Source organism: Furipterus horrens, unplaced genomic scaffold (genome assembly GCF_987537825.1).
Source record: "Furipterus horrens unplaced genomic scaffold, mFurHor1.1.pri manual_scaffold_7, whole genome shotgun sequence".
Taxonomy (NCBI): Eukaryota; Metazoa; Chordata; class Mammalia; order Chiroptera; family Furipteridae; genus Furipterus; species Furipterus horrens.
The window spans coordinates 136,118,014-136,137,402 of NW_028327177.1; the positions used below are offsets into that span (position 1 = coordinate 136,118,014).

A 19,389-nucleotide genomic window follows, 5' to 3' on the forward strand; every position below is an offset into this window, starting at 1 on the left:
AAGTTTACTGAAATCACCAAGCTAGGAGGTGGTTTCAGCCTGGGCCCTCTGCACTTACACCACCCTGCCAGCCGTTCTCAATGCGGGGTTCCCGCCGGCAGCATCGGTGTTACCCAGAACTGTGTTAGGAATGCACACTTGTGGGCCCCACCCTAGACCTGCAGAGTCAGACACTCTGGGATGGGGCCCAGCAATCTGGGTTTTAACTCACCCTCTGGCTGGTTCCAGCATACACGGTCTTGTGCCGGTCCACCTCGCATAGACAGACGTCAGGGTGTCTGTGATCACACTCCCGGGAGCAGGCCCCGCTCCGCACTTGCCATCTGGTCATAGACTTGCGTTCCCTCCCTTCTCTCTTGTTTGTTCCCATCCCATTTCCCTCCTTTCTCCAATCAAATATTTTTAGCCGTCCTGTAGCTAAAGTGTTAATAGTATTTACAGGACAGAAACCTTAAAAAAAAAAGACACTTTATGGCCAATGTGCTTAGTTTTCTTTGTTAAGTAAGATTCACAAGGCTTGCTCCTAGCCTGAAGGAACTCTGTGGCGCAGATCGAGGCCCGGTTTGGACAGGCTGGTGTCTGCGGCCGGTTTTGCTGGAAACCTGTCCTGTGTCCAGAGCAACCTGTTCTTCTCCGATGCCGTCACACCTCCTTTGTGTTAATGGGAAGCAAGCCCCCTGTGGGAGAGAAGTGCTCTGTGAACAGTGAAAACGTGCGCAGGGTGTGGACAGACCGCGTTCTGGGGCGGTTCAGGGGGTTTTCTCCACTAACTGGTTTAAAAGAGGCGCGTTTGGTTGAAAACCAAAGGACAGAATTTGTATTTGGGTTGCTCTGATAGCTACGCCTACAAGAGATACCTGTTTTGTCCCGGTCACCTTGTGTGGGCGATAGGCACTTTTTACTGTCACCCATTGAATATTCAAAGCAGCCTTTGAGATCAAGCCAATAATCCCATTTGCAGTCATAGCAACTGAGGCTCAAGTAGGTAGGTTGTCCCTGTCCCGGTCCCACAGCTGTGGGCACAGAGCAGGCCATCCCCCTGCCTTGGGGACCTGCCTGCGGCCACACCCAGGCTCTAACCTGATGGAGTCCCTTTCTTCCCCCATCTCATTTAACCTTCAGGGAGAGAAAATTTCCACACTCCGCCTTGGTGCGGTGTCCTCACCAAAGACTTGCAGGTGCAGAACCAGAACCGACCGCAAGCAGTTTCCTGTTGAGTGGCTTCTGGAGGGACCCCTCTGGGTCCCAGCAGTGCCCCTGCTGCCGGCAGGACACTGGCGAAGAGTGACATTTCGTCATCAGTCCCTGTGGGTTGTCGTGTGGCAGATTCCCACACGTCCTCAAGGGCCTACAGAAACGCCCGGCCTGGCGACTTCCTTCTCCCCTGGACACTTACGAAGCTGTTACTCGATGGCGAGTTCAGCCACTCCGTTCCCAGCTGGAAAAGACCACATGGGACAGGCAGCCTGAGCGCTGTGATCAGTAGCTTTAGGTTTTGTGAGCGCGCAGGCTGCAGGAGAGTGTGTCCAGTTCTCAGAGGTGGCTGCTGACCCGAGTGGCAGCATCAGCCTTTGCACAAAGGTGGCTGTCAGGTGTTGGGGACCCACAGGACATCATCAGGAGAAGAAGAGATGAAAAAAGTGCCCGTTGGCAGTGGGAACCCAGAGCCTGGTGGCGTGCCTTGGGCCAGCCCCGGGGGGGGGGGGTCTCGGCTGCACCCTGCTGAGCCATTCACGTCTCCAGTTGGTTTCAAGGCTGAGCCTGAGCGGCAGTACCGATAGAGAACATCCTCCAGCCAGAAGGGAAGTCCTGGGCCACCTTGAGCTTGGCTGCATTTGGCTGAGTGGAGCCCCAGAGGTGCTTGCGAGGCCTCTGGCCCGGTGCAGTGGGGATGTCCCCCCAGAGAAGGAGCCATCGGCTTCCCTAGTGTCTGTGTTGACAGCGTGGCCAGCAGCACATGGGGGTGCTCTGCAGGACTCTCCCCCAGGGTCACAGCTGAGGAAGGAGCTGACCTGCCTTATCAGTACTGCCTTCAGCACAGGTCCAAAGGTCTCTTTGCTGATGGTGTTTATTACCTGGGTCCAGCCTGGGCTTTTGTTGTTAGTATCCATGGCGACCCCACGCAGGCTTCCAGTGATGTCAGTTGCTCAGGGCGGCTCTCTCACTGGGGTACAGATACCTGCGTCACCCCAAGGCTGGCCATGAGCAAAGTTCACCCATGGTCTATGTATTTGGGGTCTCTTGCTGCTCTGCTCACTCTGGCACCTGTGCCCTGACCCCCTGCCATTCCCAGCCTTCTGATCTCTGAAACTCCCCAATAGCACCTCTCACTTGGCACTTCCTGCTAGCTCCTCTGAATTATGCTGATTTATGCGAGTCTTACCTTCTCTACTGGGCCAAGCATTTCCTGTGGGTAGGATTCATTTATTTATTCAGCAGTTAAGAGCACCAGCTTAGGGGTCAAATAGTATCAGGTCACTCCCTAATAGCTCTGTGACCTTGGGCACTTTCTTCAGGTCTAAAATGTGGACCTTAGTAACACTTTCCTCACAGGATGAATGTAAACTCTGAAGTTGATGATAGACACCCAGCACTTAGCAGAGTGCCAGGCACATGGTGAGTGGTCAAAGAAGAGTCCTTGGGTGATTGCCCACACGCCCTCATCGTCTGTCCTGAACAACCACCATAGATTAACACTGAGTGGTCCAGTCTGGGGTGGGGTGAATGATGACGGCATCTAAGAGACTAGGTTCAAGTCCGTGGTTATGTCTTGCCTGACCTTGGACAAGCCATTTGGCCTTTCTCCCTGTCTGGTATGTTCAATAAGGATCATATTTGTATCATGGGGTTGTTCCGGGTTTTAAGTGCAATCATAATTGTAAAATGCCAAGGGTAGGGGTTGACATTTCTTCGTCCCTGCTTCTTCAATAACTTGCTTCGGGGCCCTGTTCTCAGCCCATGTTGGCGAGGGAAAGTGAGCCAGTGAACCAGTCACACTGACATTTCAGTTCATGATGCTGATGAGCAGTAAAATGGAGCCAGAGCTGCTATTCTCAGGTCCCCTCTCGGCATGGGACACCTGTCTCCCGCCTCCCAGTGCACCCACCAGGCACCACCACGAGGCACAGGCAGACCAGGCACCAGGCAGACGCTGGTGAGAGCCCAGCAGACTGCTCCTGGCAGTGGGCAGGGCTCTGGGCTGGCCTCTGCCCCCTCGTTGTCCCAGCGGCTGCCTGATAAATCAGCACCTTTCACCTGAGAGGTGTGATAGCTGCAGTCTGCCTGTTGGCTTCTGGCTTCAGACCAGGCTGCTTATCAGTGGGTGCCTTTCTTGTTAATGCAGCTTCTTTTTTAGCAGCTTTCTACATCCTCGCCTCTTTGTGTCACGTTGACCTTGAGGTTGCCCCTTTCTTTTTCTCAGGACTCGCCAGGGCAGCTACTTATCTTGGGTTGGTAAGATACCAATCAGGGCTTTTAGGTTTTCACTTGCCTCCGGGGTTTTGGTTGGAAGGGAGCCTTTTCTTGCAAAGACTGGTTGGGGAGCAGAACAAAATCTTCCTTTTTTTTTTTTAATCACCTATGCATTGGGCCCAAAATAAGACTCAGCTGACTTCATGTGACTTAACACCACCCAGGTGGGAAGGGACAAAGGGACATTTGTAAGAATTAGGTTCGATGTGGCTGTCGTCATTTTTTGTGGCTTATATTTTGTTTTTTAAACGAGTAGTGTGTATCTTATGGGTCTTAGTAGGTCACTTGGGCTATCGGGTCAAGTCTAAATAATTTTGTAGATATTGTAGGACAATAGCTAAGTGGGAGAACTTAACTGAACCTCCAAGAAGTGGCCCTAACTTGGGTGAAGGTTATGAGAGTATTGTGCTTGGGAGGAGAGTTCAAAGTCAAACTCTTCTTAAAAACTGGAGAGTGTTGGCTCTTGGTTTCTTTATTGATCTCTCCTCAAATTTTTCTGCCATCTGAGCAAATTTTAATGACAGTTATCTAATTAAAAATAATCTAGTCTCTGTGGGACAGACTAGTCCATTTACATGCGTTTCATCAATGTGGGTTTTTTAATGGGTGATTCGCTGCTCCCCAACAATTTCACTGAGAGAACCATTGACGAAGGCTCGGCCAGGGCTGAGATCATAAAAGGGCACTTTGTCACTGTCGTGGAAAGGGGCAGTGGCTGGAATACAGCATATGTAGTTTGGGGCGTTTGTTTGCATGTCATTTGATAACTTAAAATATTGAGGTGTAATCTACATGCCGTGACAGTCACCCATTTTAAGTGGACAATGGAGTTGTGCCAGCCTCCCCGTCGTTCAGTTTTAGAACATCCGTGTTTCCCTCTTCCCACAAGGCCCCTCGTGCCTTTTCACAGTTTGCTCCCTTCCCATTCCTAATCCCAGGCAATCACTGACCCTCGTTCTGTCTCTGCTTTGCCAGACTGGCTACTCTATAAGGATGGACTCATACGATATACGGTCTTCTGCATCTGGCTTCAGAGCATGAGGTTTTGAGGTCCGCCCGTGTTGTAGCATGTATCGATACTTCATCCTTTTCTGTGTGTGGCCATTCCCCATTTTGTCTATCCACTCGCCATTTGAGAGTCATGTGGGTTGTGCCCACTTTCTGCTGCTTTATACATTTGTGTGCAGGTTTGTATGTGGGCATATGGGTTTATTTCTGTAGGGTAGACACCTAGGAGACTTTTGACGTCTTTGTGACCTTAGGCAGGCCATCTAGTTTCTCAGAGCCCGAGTTACCCTGCCATCAGGTGTGGGGACACATGTGTCTCACCCACCAGCACTGTGTCTGGCCAAGAGAAGCCGGCATTGCTGGGGCGCCCTGGGGTCAAAACACCCATTTGAAGATGTCCCCTCAACAGTGCTTTGGCCAGGCAGCCCAGTCTAGATGTCTGCTAGGTGTCTTCCAAGGACAGGCTGACTGTAAAAGGCACAGGTGTTACAACAGTGGACAGAGGACGTGAGTCTTGGAGGGGAGTCAGCTCCATGGAGGCGCCATCTTCCTGCTGGGTCATGGGGAGGAGCAGGAACTCCCCAGGTGGAGAAGGGGGAGAAAGCCCCCACAGAAGGCAATGGCAGCACACACAGTGCCACGCCAGACACCTGTGAGCGGCACCACCGGGTGTGGATGAGCTGTGGTGGAAAACGGGCGCAGGTGGCAGGCGAGGAGGCGAGGAAGGTAGGCCGGGGCCAGGTACGGCTGGTCCCTGTGTCTGAGGTGTTGAGGCTGCGGCTTGTAGGCAGTGGCAGAGCTGGTGAAGGTGTTTAAGCGGAGCGCGGGCACATTCAGTTCAAAAGCCATGAAGGACGTCTATTTGTGATGCCCGCGAACTTGGCGTCAGGGCTGACTCATCTAGAATCCATGGGAAGCTTTTTAGCTGTGGCGCTCAGGGTGTGAACCTTCTTCCCCTTGTCCCTTTGAGTGGGGCAGACAGCTTTCATCAGGTTAACTTCCTGCAGGATCAGGGGCCCAATGTAAGGATGCTTTCTCAACAGACACCTGCTGCTGCTGGTCAGAGTGAGAAGGGACAATTCACCGATTTGCAGGCCATGCTTCTCTCTGACAGCCAAGGCCCAGCTCCTGTCTCGAGCAGACACATCAGAATTTCTAGGGGCTATGTGCTTATTTTGAAAGTTATTCAGTATGCCTGTAATTTTTACAATAAAATTATAGAAACTAAGATATATATATTTTAAAAATGACAGTGAGATACAGAAGATAGGCAGAGAAGTTATTGGGGCAAGGAGACATGGAGTCAGGGTCTAAAAAAGCTGAAAAACAATGTTCTCTTCAATTCAAGAAGTGACCTATAAGTAAGGTAGAACATGTAGCCAAAAAACCCAAAATACCAATGTAATGGGCAGTCATGAATATCCTCTTGCCATTCAGTACATTGGCTACTTGGTCCTGAGTTGTAAGGGAACAGTGTTCTCCTGTGGGTTTGGGATATTTATAAATAGAAATATACACACATTTATTTATGTATTTATACAAACCTGTAGTATGTATATATACACACTGACATGTGTAGATGTGTGTATATATACACACATGTATACACAGGTATATGTGTGTACAATATTCATTTATTTACTCATTTATTTCCTCCAAAGATATATTAAACTGACATGGGCCCTGGCTGGTGTGGCTCAGTGATTGAGCACCGGCCTGCAAACCAAAGAGTCACCAGTTCAATTCCCAGTCAGGGCACAAGCCTGGGTTGTGGGCCAGGTCCCCAGTTGAGGGTGCACAAGAGGCAACCACACATTGATGTTTCTCTCCCTGTCTTTCTCCCTCCCTTCCCCTCTCTCTGAAAGTAACTAAAAAAACAATTTTTTTTAAACTGACCTAGGAAAAATGTTACCAAGATTAGGTTAAGAAGTGATAAGAGCTTCTTGTTCTAACAGCTTTTCGCCAGAATACAGCACATGGGTGAGAAGTGAGCTCTGCCAACAGGAGTTTCTTAAAGACTGATAAGGCCTATTGAATGAACTCACCAAAAGTCGGAAGGCTTTGGCTACAAATCAATGATAAGGATTTCTTACAGGGTCTTCAGATCCACACACGAGAAACACAATTAGGCAATACCCACAGTATTCTGAAGAAGAAAGAAAAGCTAAGCGTTCTTAGAGTGAAATGTACGTTCTTGAGAAGAATCAGTCCTGCATTCTTCACCTCTGGGCTGGTCCAAGATGGTGAACCGCTGGTCTGGGTAACGGATGTCAGGTGGTCTGGATACCTCAGTATTCTTTCCTGTATCCCTCAGCGGGTAACCAGAGTGTTAGCTGGAGGTCGGATGTATATCCAGGCCTGGAGGCAGGACCGGGAAGTTCAAAACTTTCCGTTCCCAGTTAAAACGAGAATAGAATCATTTCCTCATGCCTCAGCCGACTTGATTGGAGTCATTTCGCAGCTTGACTGTGCTTCTTCACTCTGTTTCTCAGGCCATAGTGTCAGGGGGCCTGTCAAGCCTGCTCAGGTAAGGCGACAGCAGTTCCCAGGGAGACCAGGTCGCCCCCGCCAGCCAGCCCCGCGCTCCCGCTCGGTTCCCTCTGACTTCCCGCTCCAGCCGCCCCCTGGCTGTGCCCCTGCCTGGCCTGCCTGAGGCCTCACTCAGGTCCGATCCCCTCCCACCTCTCACCTGCAGGGGGCCTTCCTCCCCCGTGGCGATTTCTCTCGGGTCACCCCTGAGTTCCCCCCCCCCCCCCCCCCGTCGGACCCCTTTCAGTTCAGGGCCTGTGCACGGTGGATATTTTGGATTTCTTGGCTGACATCTTAGTCTACGAACAGGAGCTGGAAATGGGTGGCACCATTTATTCTCAATATTGTTTGAGGCGCAGTTTAATTCACGTCAAGGCACTGAGCCCTCACCTGTCACCCCAGTGAGCCATGACTGCTAACCACAGGCCTCCCCTTCCCTGGTCACCAGCCCAGGGTTCTACCCGCCACCTCGGGGATAAGCACTTGATTCTCTTCTCGCCTCAAAGTAGATTCTTCTGAACCGAGATTCGGCCCCTTGAGCCCCAGGGAGGGGGCTCCTGCCAGGTGGGGCTCCCGCCGCTGGGGGGGTGGCAGCCCGGTGCCTGGCACGTGACTCCACGGTGACCTGAGCGGCTGTCCCCATGCAGTGATTGCACGGGGGCAACCCCATCTTGTTTCTGACCTTAGGTCTCACGTGTCCGTCTTGCAGTGGGACCCTAGACCCAGGACATGGCCTTAATGTCCCCCTTGTCCCAGCGAGAAACCCAGATACTACACCGTTTGATTACCTCCCACCTGAACTTATTTCTTAACTCTCTCCAGAAAAGGGAGCACTTCTCTCCACCCCACCGCCAGCCAGGATAACCTTGGATTAATCAACAGCCTTGACGCTGATCACCCCGCCCCCCCATCTCTTGCACTGGAGCCGGAATGTTTTCTGCAATACAGCTGTCCTGTGGACACCCCCGTTTGAAAACCTCACCTGACTGGCACGTGGGCTGCCTGCTTTCTGTGTACCCAGGGAGGGCAGGCCTCCTGTCTTGTGCAGCACAGAGCTGGGGGCACAGTGATCCATGTTGGTTACTGTTCGGTACCACTAGACATGTGCGCCATGTATGTACACCTGCTCGGCTACCGTAGGCATGTTATACTTCTTTTTCTAGGGCCCAGACCCTATTTTTTTTTTTTTTTTTTCATATGAAGTTATAGAGGTTGAAATCTGGTGTTTTACTTTTTCCGGACACCGTTTTGGATCGTCCTCATAACGGCACCTACCCTGCAGAGTTGTTACGGGCGCCAAACGAGAAAGCACATCAAAGCCTCTGACCACCAGGACTGCATCCGTGTTATCTGCTGCCCCTGCTGGGAGTCTCTTCTTTTGAAATTCACCGTTTGCTAGCTGTGTGATAGTGGACAAGTTATTTAGCCTCCCTGGGCCTCAGTTTCCATGTGTAAAATGGGGTTAATGTAAGCACCCCCGCTTTAGTAGTTAGTGCTCTGAAGATTAAATGAGATAACCATTTATAGGGCTATGAACAGGGCCGGCTCATAGGGAGTGTGCTCAGGAAGCGTCTGCAGCTGCTGTCACTAATTCCTCTTAAAAGTAACCTCAGGGAGGACCCCAGGACCTTATAATGTAGGCAATTGTATATTTTCTAGAAAAATATTTTAAGTAATTTTTTTCTCCATCAATATATGGTCACTACAAAAAATGTTTTTAAACACACGCGCACACACAAACACATACACACACGACTGAAAATGTGTCATCCCATCCACATGTCAGTATTTTATGGCTACCCTAGTTTTTTTGTGTATTATAAATCTGTCCCTTCTCCCCTCCCCCAATTTGGATTGTATGGGTTTTTAAAAACATACCTAGAATAATACTGACATACTCTCATAGCTCAGAGTCAACAGTAGTCTTTCCTTTATGCCTCTGACTTCCGTAGCTAGGCTCTGTGAGAGGCCTCGGGACTTCGGGGGGGGGGGGGGGCGGCGGTGGTGGTCCTTACATCCCTCTGCAGCCCTGATTGCACATGGAAGGGCACAGCTAGCCTCCTGACACCGTGGGTGTGGTGACAATGTGCCAGATGGTTAATGCTGGAAAAAAACCACTGGCCCAAGTGTACATTTTGGGGGGCTCAGTTCTTAAAATATGTTAAGGTTCTTTATAATTAGCTTTATAAAAGGGTACTGCAAGGGGTCCTTGTGGCGGTGGATACCGAGACCTTCACAGATGATAAAATCATATAGGGCTTAATATTCATACATGTGTGTATACACATGCACACATATGTGAAACTGGGGAAACCTGAGTAAGATTCATGGGCTGGATCCGTGTCAGTACCCTGGTTGTTATATCATTTTACAAAATGTCACCACCAGGGGGGATCTGGGTGAAGGGTATAGAAATCTCTGTATCATTTCTTACATCAAAAACTTAGCTTAAAAAATATAAGTGTAATTTCTGATTAATAGAATCCCAGAGAAGAAGCAGCTCTGAAGCTTGTTCTCTTATGTTAGGGTGACAGAGAGCAGATAGGTTATAATGTAGCAGTTTTCTTTTCTCCCTGGACCGTGGAGGACGTGGTCCTTTGAGACCATGGTGAGCAGTAGCAGGTCCTCAGTCCTAGTACAGCTTCCAACACAGAGAGAGACCTTTGGTGACCATACTGGTCCCTTTCCGCTTGACCAAAGGGGGATGCTGATGCTGACCTCCCAGCCAGCTGGCCGGAGGGCTCCTGTCTTATCTGCTCTGTTGCAGCGCGTGGCAGCTGGACAGCTTGAAAACCAATTCTTGTCCACAGCACAGAAATCTTCATTTAAGGATTTCTTGTGACCTCGAGCTGATGAACTATTTACAGCAACTTGAGCTGGATTCCATCTCCCATCAAATTCAGTTCTGCTTTAAACCAACCCTTAGAAATCCCCTGTGCCTTCTCCGACCTGACAGCTCCAAAGGAGGTGAGGCTGCGCACTGCCGTGCAGCAGGCTTGAGGGTTCCTTCCACAAAGTGCAGGGTGAAGGTAAAATGCTGGGTGGGGGAGAGACAGGGAACAGGAGCCCCCTCTCCTGGCTCCCAGAGCTCTGTGTTGGTCGGGTTTCAGATTTGGAACCAGATTTTAGGTCACCTTCTTAAGCTAGAAAATCATTCCAACAGATCGGATTTCTCTGAGCTCCTTCCCTAGGATGATCTCTACTTGCATTTAATCAAATATTTAGAGACCTATTGCATTTCACTTGCAGCTTGCCATTTGTAATGCTCCTAACTTTGGCTTAGTAATACACTTCAGTTCCCAAATGCCTCGCATGGACTGTTACTGAATGTGGATCATTGCCAAAGCCGAACTCTCTAGAATCTTAATTAAGAAGAGTTACTAACAACTTAGTATTTAGCCCAAAAGTGGCTGGTTTCAAAATTTTTTATACTCTGGCCCTTAATCTATTTTCATTTACTCCTTTATTCACTAAATAAAATCCATGCCACCTTCTTGGTGTGTGTTGAATTGCAAATCAGTTCTTTGCCATTGGTTTAAAATAAAACAACCCTGAGACTTTAGCAGACCAAAGTCTTCATTGCACAAATTTTTCTCCAAAGGAAGGGAAAACAAAGACACGCAGTCCTAAAGTGACCTGCATGCCACCTCTTATGAGCACAGCAAATTATGTTTACTTGTAATGAAATACTGCTGTGTGTGTGTGCGCACATGTGTGTGTTTTACCAGTTCAAGATTCATGTACCTGATGCTTCTTAAAGGCCCTTATTCAAAGCATCACAGTTTGGAGAAAAGATGGGTTTGTAGATCAAGAAGGCTCCAGCTCGAGAAGATGGGAGTTGCTTTAAAGTTTCTGCAAATCCATCTTACGAGAGCCCAGAATTCAGGCTTCTTTTATGTCAAGGGAAGGGAGAATGGGTGGGGCAAGAGTTGTATGACACCCAGGCACCAAGAAGGATCCAAGAAGACTGTGAAATCTCTAAATCTCTTAGTTTCCTGGTCCATTGACCCCTGCTGATCTGAATCTAGTCTTGAGGCTCCTGCAAGTCTGCAGAAAGCTCAAGGCTCAAGCTGGATTCCTTTAGTACTTAGTACATTTATAGCAGGAGCTATTTGCTGGAAGGCCATGGGAGAAATGCAGGCTAGAATTAAGATGGATTCAGAGAGAACAAGCATTTCACTCTCTTGCACATCACAGTAATAGTGGAGGTCTTTCTGACATGGATTAATAAACTCGATCACCCTAGTTTTCATGGTATGGAAACTGGTTGCCTGGCCCTAGAATCTAGCCCCTTTGAGGAGAGGGAGCTGTGTCATAATGAAATTGCCAGCTAAGACTGTTGCTTAATAATTTTGCCAGTAGCTGCTTTCTGAAGGATCGCGCTCAGTCCATGTGGTTGGGTCTCCATGGTTAGTGACGTCTAGATCCTGTTGGTCTTTCTGATAATTCTGGTGGCTGAGCCGCTGGCCCGTTTTAGTTTCCTGAATTTGTATGAGGCCAGATCCCTGTCCACTCCAGTGCCTTGCCCCCAGCGCCACCTCTGAATCTGTCACACACAATGTCAATCAAGGCTTTGCAGGGATTCGAGGGCCCTCCCAGCCCCTTACCCCCTCAGAGCTTCGGGCTCTTCCCTGGAACTGGGAACTGAAACCGAGTGGTGCTGAGTGCTGTGTGGGCGGAACTTGGCAAAACCAACGGCCCTTTGTGCCTAATACACAGGCACAGTTTTGAAGCCGCTTTGTTAGATGGGGCATTTTTTTGGCAGGTTTCTGGCACTGGTAGTGTCATTGTCATTTTTTTTAATTAAATTTATTAGGGTCATATTGGTTAATAACATGATGTCAATTTCAGGTGCACAGCTTTATAATACAGCGTCTGTGTACTCTATTGCGTGCCCACCACCTGAAGTCTGGCCTCCTTCCGTCAGCATGTATTTGACCTCTTCACCCTCTCTGTCTTCCCCATACTCCCTCCCTTCTGGTAACCACCATTCTGTTGTCCGTATCTACGAGTTGGTTTGTTTTGTTTGTTCATTTGTTGCTTTATATTTCACGCGAGAATGAAATCATATGGTACTAGTCCTTTTCTGCCTGACTTATTTCACCGAGTGTGATACTCTGAAGAGCTATCCATGTGTTTGCAAATGGCAATATTTCATCTTTTTATGGCTGAGTCGTATTCCATTGTATATATGGACCACATCTTCTTTATCCAGTCATCTGTTGAAGGACACTTAGGTTGTTTCCATGTCGTGGCTACTGTGAATAATGCCGCAGTGAATAGAGGGGTACATATATCTTTACGAATACGTGTTTTCAAACTTTTCAGGTAGATACCCAGAAGAGGGATGGCTAAGTCATATGGTAGCTGTAGCCTTAACTTTCTGAGGAAGCTGCGTACTATTTTCCACAGTGGCTGCATCAGTTTACATTCCCACCAGCAGTGTACCGGGGTTCCCTCTTCCCTACACCCTCACCAACACCTGTTATTTCCTGTCTGATTCATTGTCATTTTTATCTCTTGCAGTTTTATGTGCTGAAAGAGTTGGCCAGATGACTAAGACGTATAATGACATTGATGCTGTCACTCGGCTTCTTGAGGAGGTAAGTGTTTTAAGGGAAGGGAAAGATAGCTTATAATTGCCCCGTTATAATTTAGGTGATTCAGTCGTCCATTATTGTCTGTCTCAGTGGAGAGTCTCAGAAATTGGTCCCCCTCAGGGTATAACTTAGTGTCTTTATTTCTTGTACTGACCGATATGTATAATAGGTATTTGTAGCTATAACTTTGTTCATGGCATTTTAGGTTTTACAAGGAACGTATTAATGATACAAAATGGGGTAGCATGGACATACTTGCTAGAATACCCTGTTGAAGATTTTTAAAAACCCTTAAAATATATTCCAACAATATATTTTAAGTGTATCCAAAAAAATATCAGAAAAATACATCAATACCCATGTCTTTGTAATGTATTCTTTTTCTTTCCATCAGGTTAAGGGGATATTATTATGCAGCATGAGCATAGAAATAACCCAAGTAAACGTGGCAGGAAAAACCTAGGAAACTAGCTTGGGATCTGATGAGCTGCTGGTATTTTGGAGACCATGGTTTTACCCATTAATCCTCAGCACTCTGTTGGCACTGGAGAATTACGGAGCTATGAAGGAAACAGATGAGTGTAATTTGTGTATCCCCATGCCTAGAACAAGCCAGAACAGGGTAGGTTTTTAGTAAGTATTTCTTGAATGAGTGCCTGCCCATCTCTAAACATTATCTTCCCTACCCCACCCCCCAAATCAAGCCTTAAATGCATGTTTAGACCCTTGTTTTTGCTCTGGAATTGAAATGCCTTGGGGTCATGTGACCATGCATTAGCCCTTCCCCAGGAAGAGAATAGAAGGTCATGGAAGGCACAGAAGTCATTGTCATCATTTTCAGCCAGTAGTAGGACAAGGTGGAAGCACAGGGCCAAGCAGGAGTCGTGAGACCCAGAGTTTTTGGAGGGGCATCTTTTTACCCCATTTTTTTATGTCTCTTCCCTGTGTTTTTCCCTTCTGCACATCCAGCATCCTCATACCTGCTCTGAAGGTATGAGGTGGATTCCCTCTGCGATCCTGAGGGCTCACCTGCCCTGCCACCTACTCCCTCCCATTCACCTGAAGGCCGCCCACTCACAGGCCCCGCTGAGTGGGTTGGGGGCAGGAGCTGAGACCCGCTTGACCACCTGCAGGTCAGAGAAGTGACATATACCTCATCCCCAAATAAGTGATACGTACTGGGGTTTTGTTTTTCTTTTGTTTTTTGCCTGTAACAGGGCAGTGGGCAAGGCATTTTAGGGCACACAGGCCGGCTGGTGGCACTCTTGTCACAGCTACCTCGGTGGCTGGCATTAGCCACATGGGGGGCTAGCTTGGCACCATCACTGACTTTTGAAAATGGACTTTCACAGCCCCCTCCCTGCTGTGTTGGTCCCCCCAAGCATGCCACTGCTCCCCAGGTCTGCAGTGCTCCCGGGACCCGCTCCTCACCCCACTCCCAGTGAGTCGTCAAGTCTCCCTCTGAGAGGTCCCGTGTGGATACCGTCATTCCAAGGCCGTCTCTCCAGCTCCAGGCTGTGGCTTCTCTCTGCTCCATTCTTCCTGCAGCCGCCACTGTCTCAAGCCCTCTGTCACGTACACACAGACACACACACACACACGCCCTTTTCCCGACACCTGGAACTCCTTGGTGTGGCAGTCAGAGCCACATGCCTGATCACATTCAGAAACGTCTTTTCACTCGTCACTTGGCCCCAGGACCTGTCTCCAGCCCTCCCACCCTTGACTTTGTGTACCTGGTGGTCAGCTCTGTCTTTTCCTGGCTTTGCGTGCTGTGCTACAGGCCCCCCTGGGAGGGCCTTTGAAGCTTTGAAGCTGCCCCCATCACCACGGCCCCGGGTAATGTGTCCCCCCACCCCCCCCCACCCCAGCCCTGAGCACAGCAGGCATCTGCAGTTCTGTTTGTTTCATGCATCCAGCTGGATTGGCTAGAAACTCTCCCAAGGTGGAGGCCCAGTTAGATCATTTCTTTCTCCCCTTCAACCCTGGAAATGATGAGCCTTTGATAAATGTCTGCCTCTGTTGTCATTTTTATTATTAAGGGTGACATTTTACTGCGTGCTGTGTGTTGTCCACGGGTCACCTTGTTAATTCTACAGTCGTTCTCAGTGGTAGATGCCACCGTGTCCCCGTTCTGCAGTGAAGGGACCTGAATCTGAAAGGGCGGAAGACGCCCACAATAGCATGGCTGCTTTCCCACCCAGGTCCCCAACTGCAGCGTGTGTGACCGTGGCTTTGGCGTCATGTTTATTGCCCTGAGTGGTTAGTCTTGTGGACTGTGGTTAGTTGATGAGGCTGTCTTGCCTCCAACGCCCCGGCTTGGTTGGAAACTCTCTGTCCCGCAGAGGTTTAGGACCACAGCAGAGAAACAAATTTATCCAGGACACTCTATTTTGTCTGGAGGGATGGGAGATGGCTGATCTCTCTAGGGGAGAAGAGCCCCAAATTCCTGTGTCCTGTGCTTTTTTTTTTGAGGAGGGGATTCGGGAGATACAAGGTCAAGACTTATGAATCATCAATAAGTTTTCAGACACTCGGGTTATAGTTGACAGTTACTGATTACAGATACCAATATAGATAGAGAACACAGTGACCCGTCTGTGTCAGGGTCTGTTAAACATCTTGACGCCACACTGCCATTAGGTACAAGGTTCCATGCATTCCTTGCTACAGATGGTTTATAGTTAACTGAGAGATAAGAAAAGCAGAGCAAGCTCTAAAGCATAATATGCATTCTTCAAATCCAATTCCCATGGGAACCCTCTGAGTGGCCTTCGGTCCTGCCTGCCTCACAGCCTTTCGGTTTTCTGTTGCGATTTAAAGGCCTCCCCCCAGGGGCGGGAGGGGGCGGGCTCACAGCTTGGGCTACAGTTTCTGAAGCCACAAGGAGTGGTCCCTACATTGCTTGTCAGTGGAACATTTTTACTTCTGAAACATGACCTGGTCATGTTTTTTTTTTGGGGGGGGGGGTGTCCACTGCTCGCATTCTTGGCTTCTGCCGAGTTTGAGATGGCAGTGCTGGGTGGCACCTCCACAGGGGGCACCTCCACAGGTGGTATCAGCTCCACTCTGACCAGTGGGGCGCTCTTCCCAAGGAGCCTGGGGCTCCAGCCCTTTATGCAGATGCTGGCTAAAAATGGCTCCCTTCCCCCCAAGCTAATTTCTTAAATGTGTGTCAGTGTATAACAAGTATGCTATTGTCTTTTAAAATAACTGAGTAACTGAAAAGGGTACCTGTGGGGCGGTCTTTCAGGTGGCTCTGTGTTGTGCCACCCTGGTTTCATGTTAGTGGCTCTTGGTGACCATAGTCGGTGTGTGTCTGTGTTTTTTATATGCTGTTCTTCTCCTGGTCCTGATGAGAATCGCATCTGAGTCTGAGTCCCTGCTTTTCTTTGGAAGAGGCGGGTTCCCGGGTTAATATCTCACCGCCCCGGGTATGTGACAGTTGAACTGTGTGGCTTTGATTCCGTTTCCTCCGGTCACGATCATTTGCTTTGGTTTGCATGCCCGCCACATGCAGGTGAGGTGCTGGGGGCATTTGCACAGGACGCCGAGGCCAGCGTGGAGAGTTTGCTTCTGGGTTGGAGCGGAAGAAGGTTCCGCCGCTTGCCCTGGCGTGCTGCTGTTCAGAATTTACCTCTGAGCAAAGCCTGCCTCCTCCCCAGTTCCGGAGCGGGTTATTCCAAGGGCCCACTAATCATTCTTTTCATCCTGAAACTGACGAATAAGGTGCTCCCCAGCTCCAGGAGTTGTGTTCACTGGGTAAAGGGGCCGAGACACAAGCCACAGGTTTTAAACATAAACAAAGCGTATCCGTGAAGCGGGAGTGAGCAGATTTAGAATGAGCTCCACCTGCCCACCTTGCCCTTAGTTCTAGTAGCTTATTTCCAAGGGCCCAGGTTACTTATTTGTAGTCTTTTATTCTCACTGTAGTTGAATCTGGTGGTCACTTCCCAGCTGTTTTCCTGTATTCAGAAGTAAACATTTATCAGCTATTGGCAGGTTGTAAGAAATGGAAGTTTTTTCATCTTGTTTTTCTCCAAGAGAAACCCAACCAGCCTGTCACCTTTGGAAAGAAAAACCAGAGACATTTACGATAGCTCTTGTTTAGTTTTTCTTCATTTCATCCATAAATATTGTTACTGTAATGTCTTGCCCCCCACTTTTTTTCCAGTGGAAAGTTTTCTTTATTTTCCTATAAATATTAGATTTTCAGTGAGAGGTAAGAGCTTAGTATCAGTGGGGCAGGGAGGGGTGAGGTTTGGGGTGTTAATGGGGAGGGGCAAGGGGTGCTTGTGGACCTTCCGCCAACTCGCTCTTCTTCCCTTCCTGTTCCCTGTGCTTCCTGGGCTCCGGCCTCGGTGTGTCGTGGGCAGCCAGCCTTCAGCATCCCGCCCCTGCTCCAGAGCGGCCTTTCCCAGCTGGTCTGCGTTATCATCATTTTTACTTGATTTGTTTGCAGTGAAACCTGTGTACAAACTCTGGCTAAAGCTTAGCCAATGACTGTGGCTGTTGGAATGCAGCAGCTGGGAGGTGTGGGGGAGGAACAGCCTTTCTCCACCCCCAAGGTTCTTCTGTCTGGCCTAATTTTAAACAGATGTGATACAGGTTAGTAAGAGAAAATTAACCAAATTGAATAGACATTTGTGCGGAACCCCAGATGCAGAAGAGAGTTGGAGACCCCACAGGCAGGAGACGTTAGGAGACAGAAAAGGACCCTGGGCATATAAGACATCCTGAGCTAGGAAGAGACAAGGTGCCTTGGGGGCTTTGAAAGGTCATCGTAGGATAATAAGAAGAGCAGGTGCTCAGCAAATAGGAGTTTGTTCTGCACTTTAGGTAGGTCAGAAGAGGTTATCTCACATCCCTTTTGGTTTTTTTTTTCATTTTTTTTTAATTGTTCTATTGTAGTTGTCCCATTCTTCCCCCATTGCTCTCCCCTCCCCCCCCCCCATAGTCGGTCCCACCCTGTTGTCCCTGTCGTCCAGGTCCATGGGTCATTTATACTAGTTCCTTGTCTCATAACGTCTTATTATGGGCCATGCCCTGATGTAAGTTCTTCTAGGTAGTAAAGGGAGTGGCAGAAGTTGCCTTTAGCTTAAAACAATCTGCACACCACAGGGGCACATCTTGGGGAGACTTGTTCTGAACCCCCATAGTTGCATGGTGGAGACGAAGAACAGGGAGGCAGTGAGCCGATGGGCATTGAAGCACCTGCTGTGTACTCAGTCCGAGAACTTGCCCTGGTAGCGAAACTGAGCAGACTTGAGTGAGCTTGGTGGAGACCACGCTTGCAAAGGGAAACGGACTTGGGTGTTGCAGTTTTCGCTGTGCGTTAGCCGGTTGGAACTACTTGGACTACGTGGTGATTTTAAGTCAGCCCCTGGACAGGTAGGTATGCGAGTTCCCTCCCATAATTCCTTCAGGTCCTTTCCTCCAGGTGCCAAGCAAGCGTAACTGTTGAGTCTAAGGAGGGATAAAGGGCCATTGGGGTAGGACCATCCTTGGTAGGCGCCGTAGCTGGCGTGAATGACGGCACAGAGATGAGCATCTTGTGTGAGTGGGCAGTCTCACACCCCCTCTGTGTCCCACGGCAGGGTGTGCTGGGGAGATACAAACAGTGGGAATGAGCTGGAGATACTTATGGCTCACCTGGTGTGACCCCCAGCCAGCTTCTGGGACAGGGGTGACAGCAGTTACAGGGTTTAGCATGGTCAAAGACCTCGGGGAGAGAGCCTGTCCTCTGTGCCGGAGGGAGGCCAAATCCCCGTCAGATCCCGAGTCTTCCCAAGCGACTCTCTGACCTCCAGGATTTCAGTGAACACCTGTGATAAGCAGAGGGCAGGCATGCTGCTTCTGTGTGGGGTAGCTCAGTGGCTGTGTACGAAATTAGAAATAAAAGCTGCCGATGTTTTCTTTCATTGTACAAGTCAATGAATCAGAAAGCTAGAAGGTTTTCTGAAGGTTCTCTCCGCGGGTCTGCCCCTCGGCCTCCTCCATCCGACAGATGAGGGACCCAGGCTGGGGATGCTCCAATAGAACCTGAACTCCCCCAGTTTGGACCAGTGTCTGCTCTAAGAAATGCATCTTAGGTTGTGACCCAGTACTCCCCTAAGTAAACATGTGACAAGCAGAAGTTTAAATGTGAAATAGTACCTTATTACGTGTTACGCACTTTGGTATTTCAGTTCTGTGCTGTGGCATTTCATTTAAACCAGAATGTCAGTTGCCATTACTAAAATGATTCTCAGCCTGCTAAAAGGTTGTAACCTGTCTTTGGAGGAAACCAATCTAGAGTGTACGTGACCCTCGGTGAGTGGAAGCCATTGACCTAAGGCCATGTAGTTAATTAATAGCAGATCAGAAGGTAGGGCTCCTCCCCAGCTTTTCTGAGGGGTCCTGTTCTTAACCATGTTAACGTAAAAATAAAAGGCTTTTCAAAGTGAGAGGCAACAAGCATTTGAGTAAAAAAAAAAAAAAGTATCAATTTGAGAAGCATCGATTCAGGCAGAAACCCAAATATGTTCCAATTAGGAGACAGAGGCAATGGGTATTTATGGGAAGGGGAATGGGAACAATTCCATCAATAGAATGAAGGCATTTCTACGGTGCAGAAAAGCTAACACAGTGACGTTTATTCTAAAGAATGTTCTTAATTTTCAGTCCGGCAGCCATCAGTCCAGTAGTCCTAATATCTGCTTGCTGGTTACCTTTGTCAACAGCTCTTTGGAACACAAAGTTGCCCGATGCTCAGTCCAAAGGCTATTGTGCCCTGTTTTAA

General features: G+C 48.9%; 1 protein-coding gene across 8 annotated transcripts in view; it reads left to right on the forward strand.

The window, feature by feature from the left end:
• TRAK1 (trafficking kinesin protein 1) overlaps positions 1-19,389 on the forward strand; it is a 103,385-nt gene that overhangs the window by 50,614 nt on the left and 33,382 nt on the right. For all 8 annotated transcript variants that reach the window (XM_090284569.1, XM_090284570.1, XM_090284571.1 and 5 more), the window contains one exon: positions 12,535-12,611. In XM_090284569.1, the coding sequence (XP_090140695.1) occupies positions 12,561-12,611 (51 nt within the window). In that variant the 5' untranslated portion in view covers positions 12,535-12,560. The remainder of the gene's footprint in view (positions 1-12,534; positions 12,612-19,389) is intronic.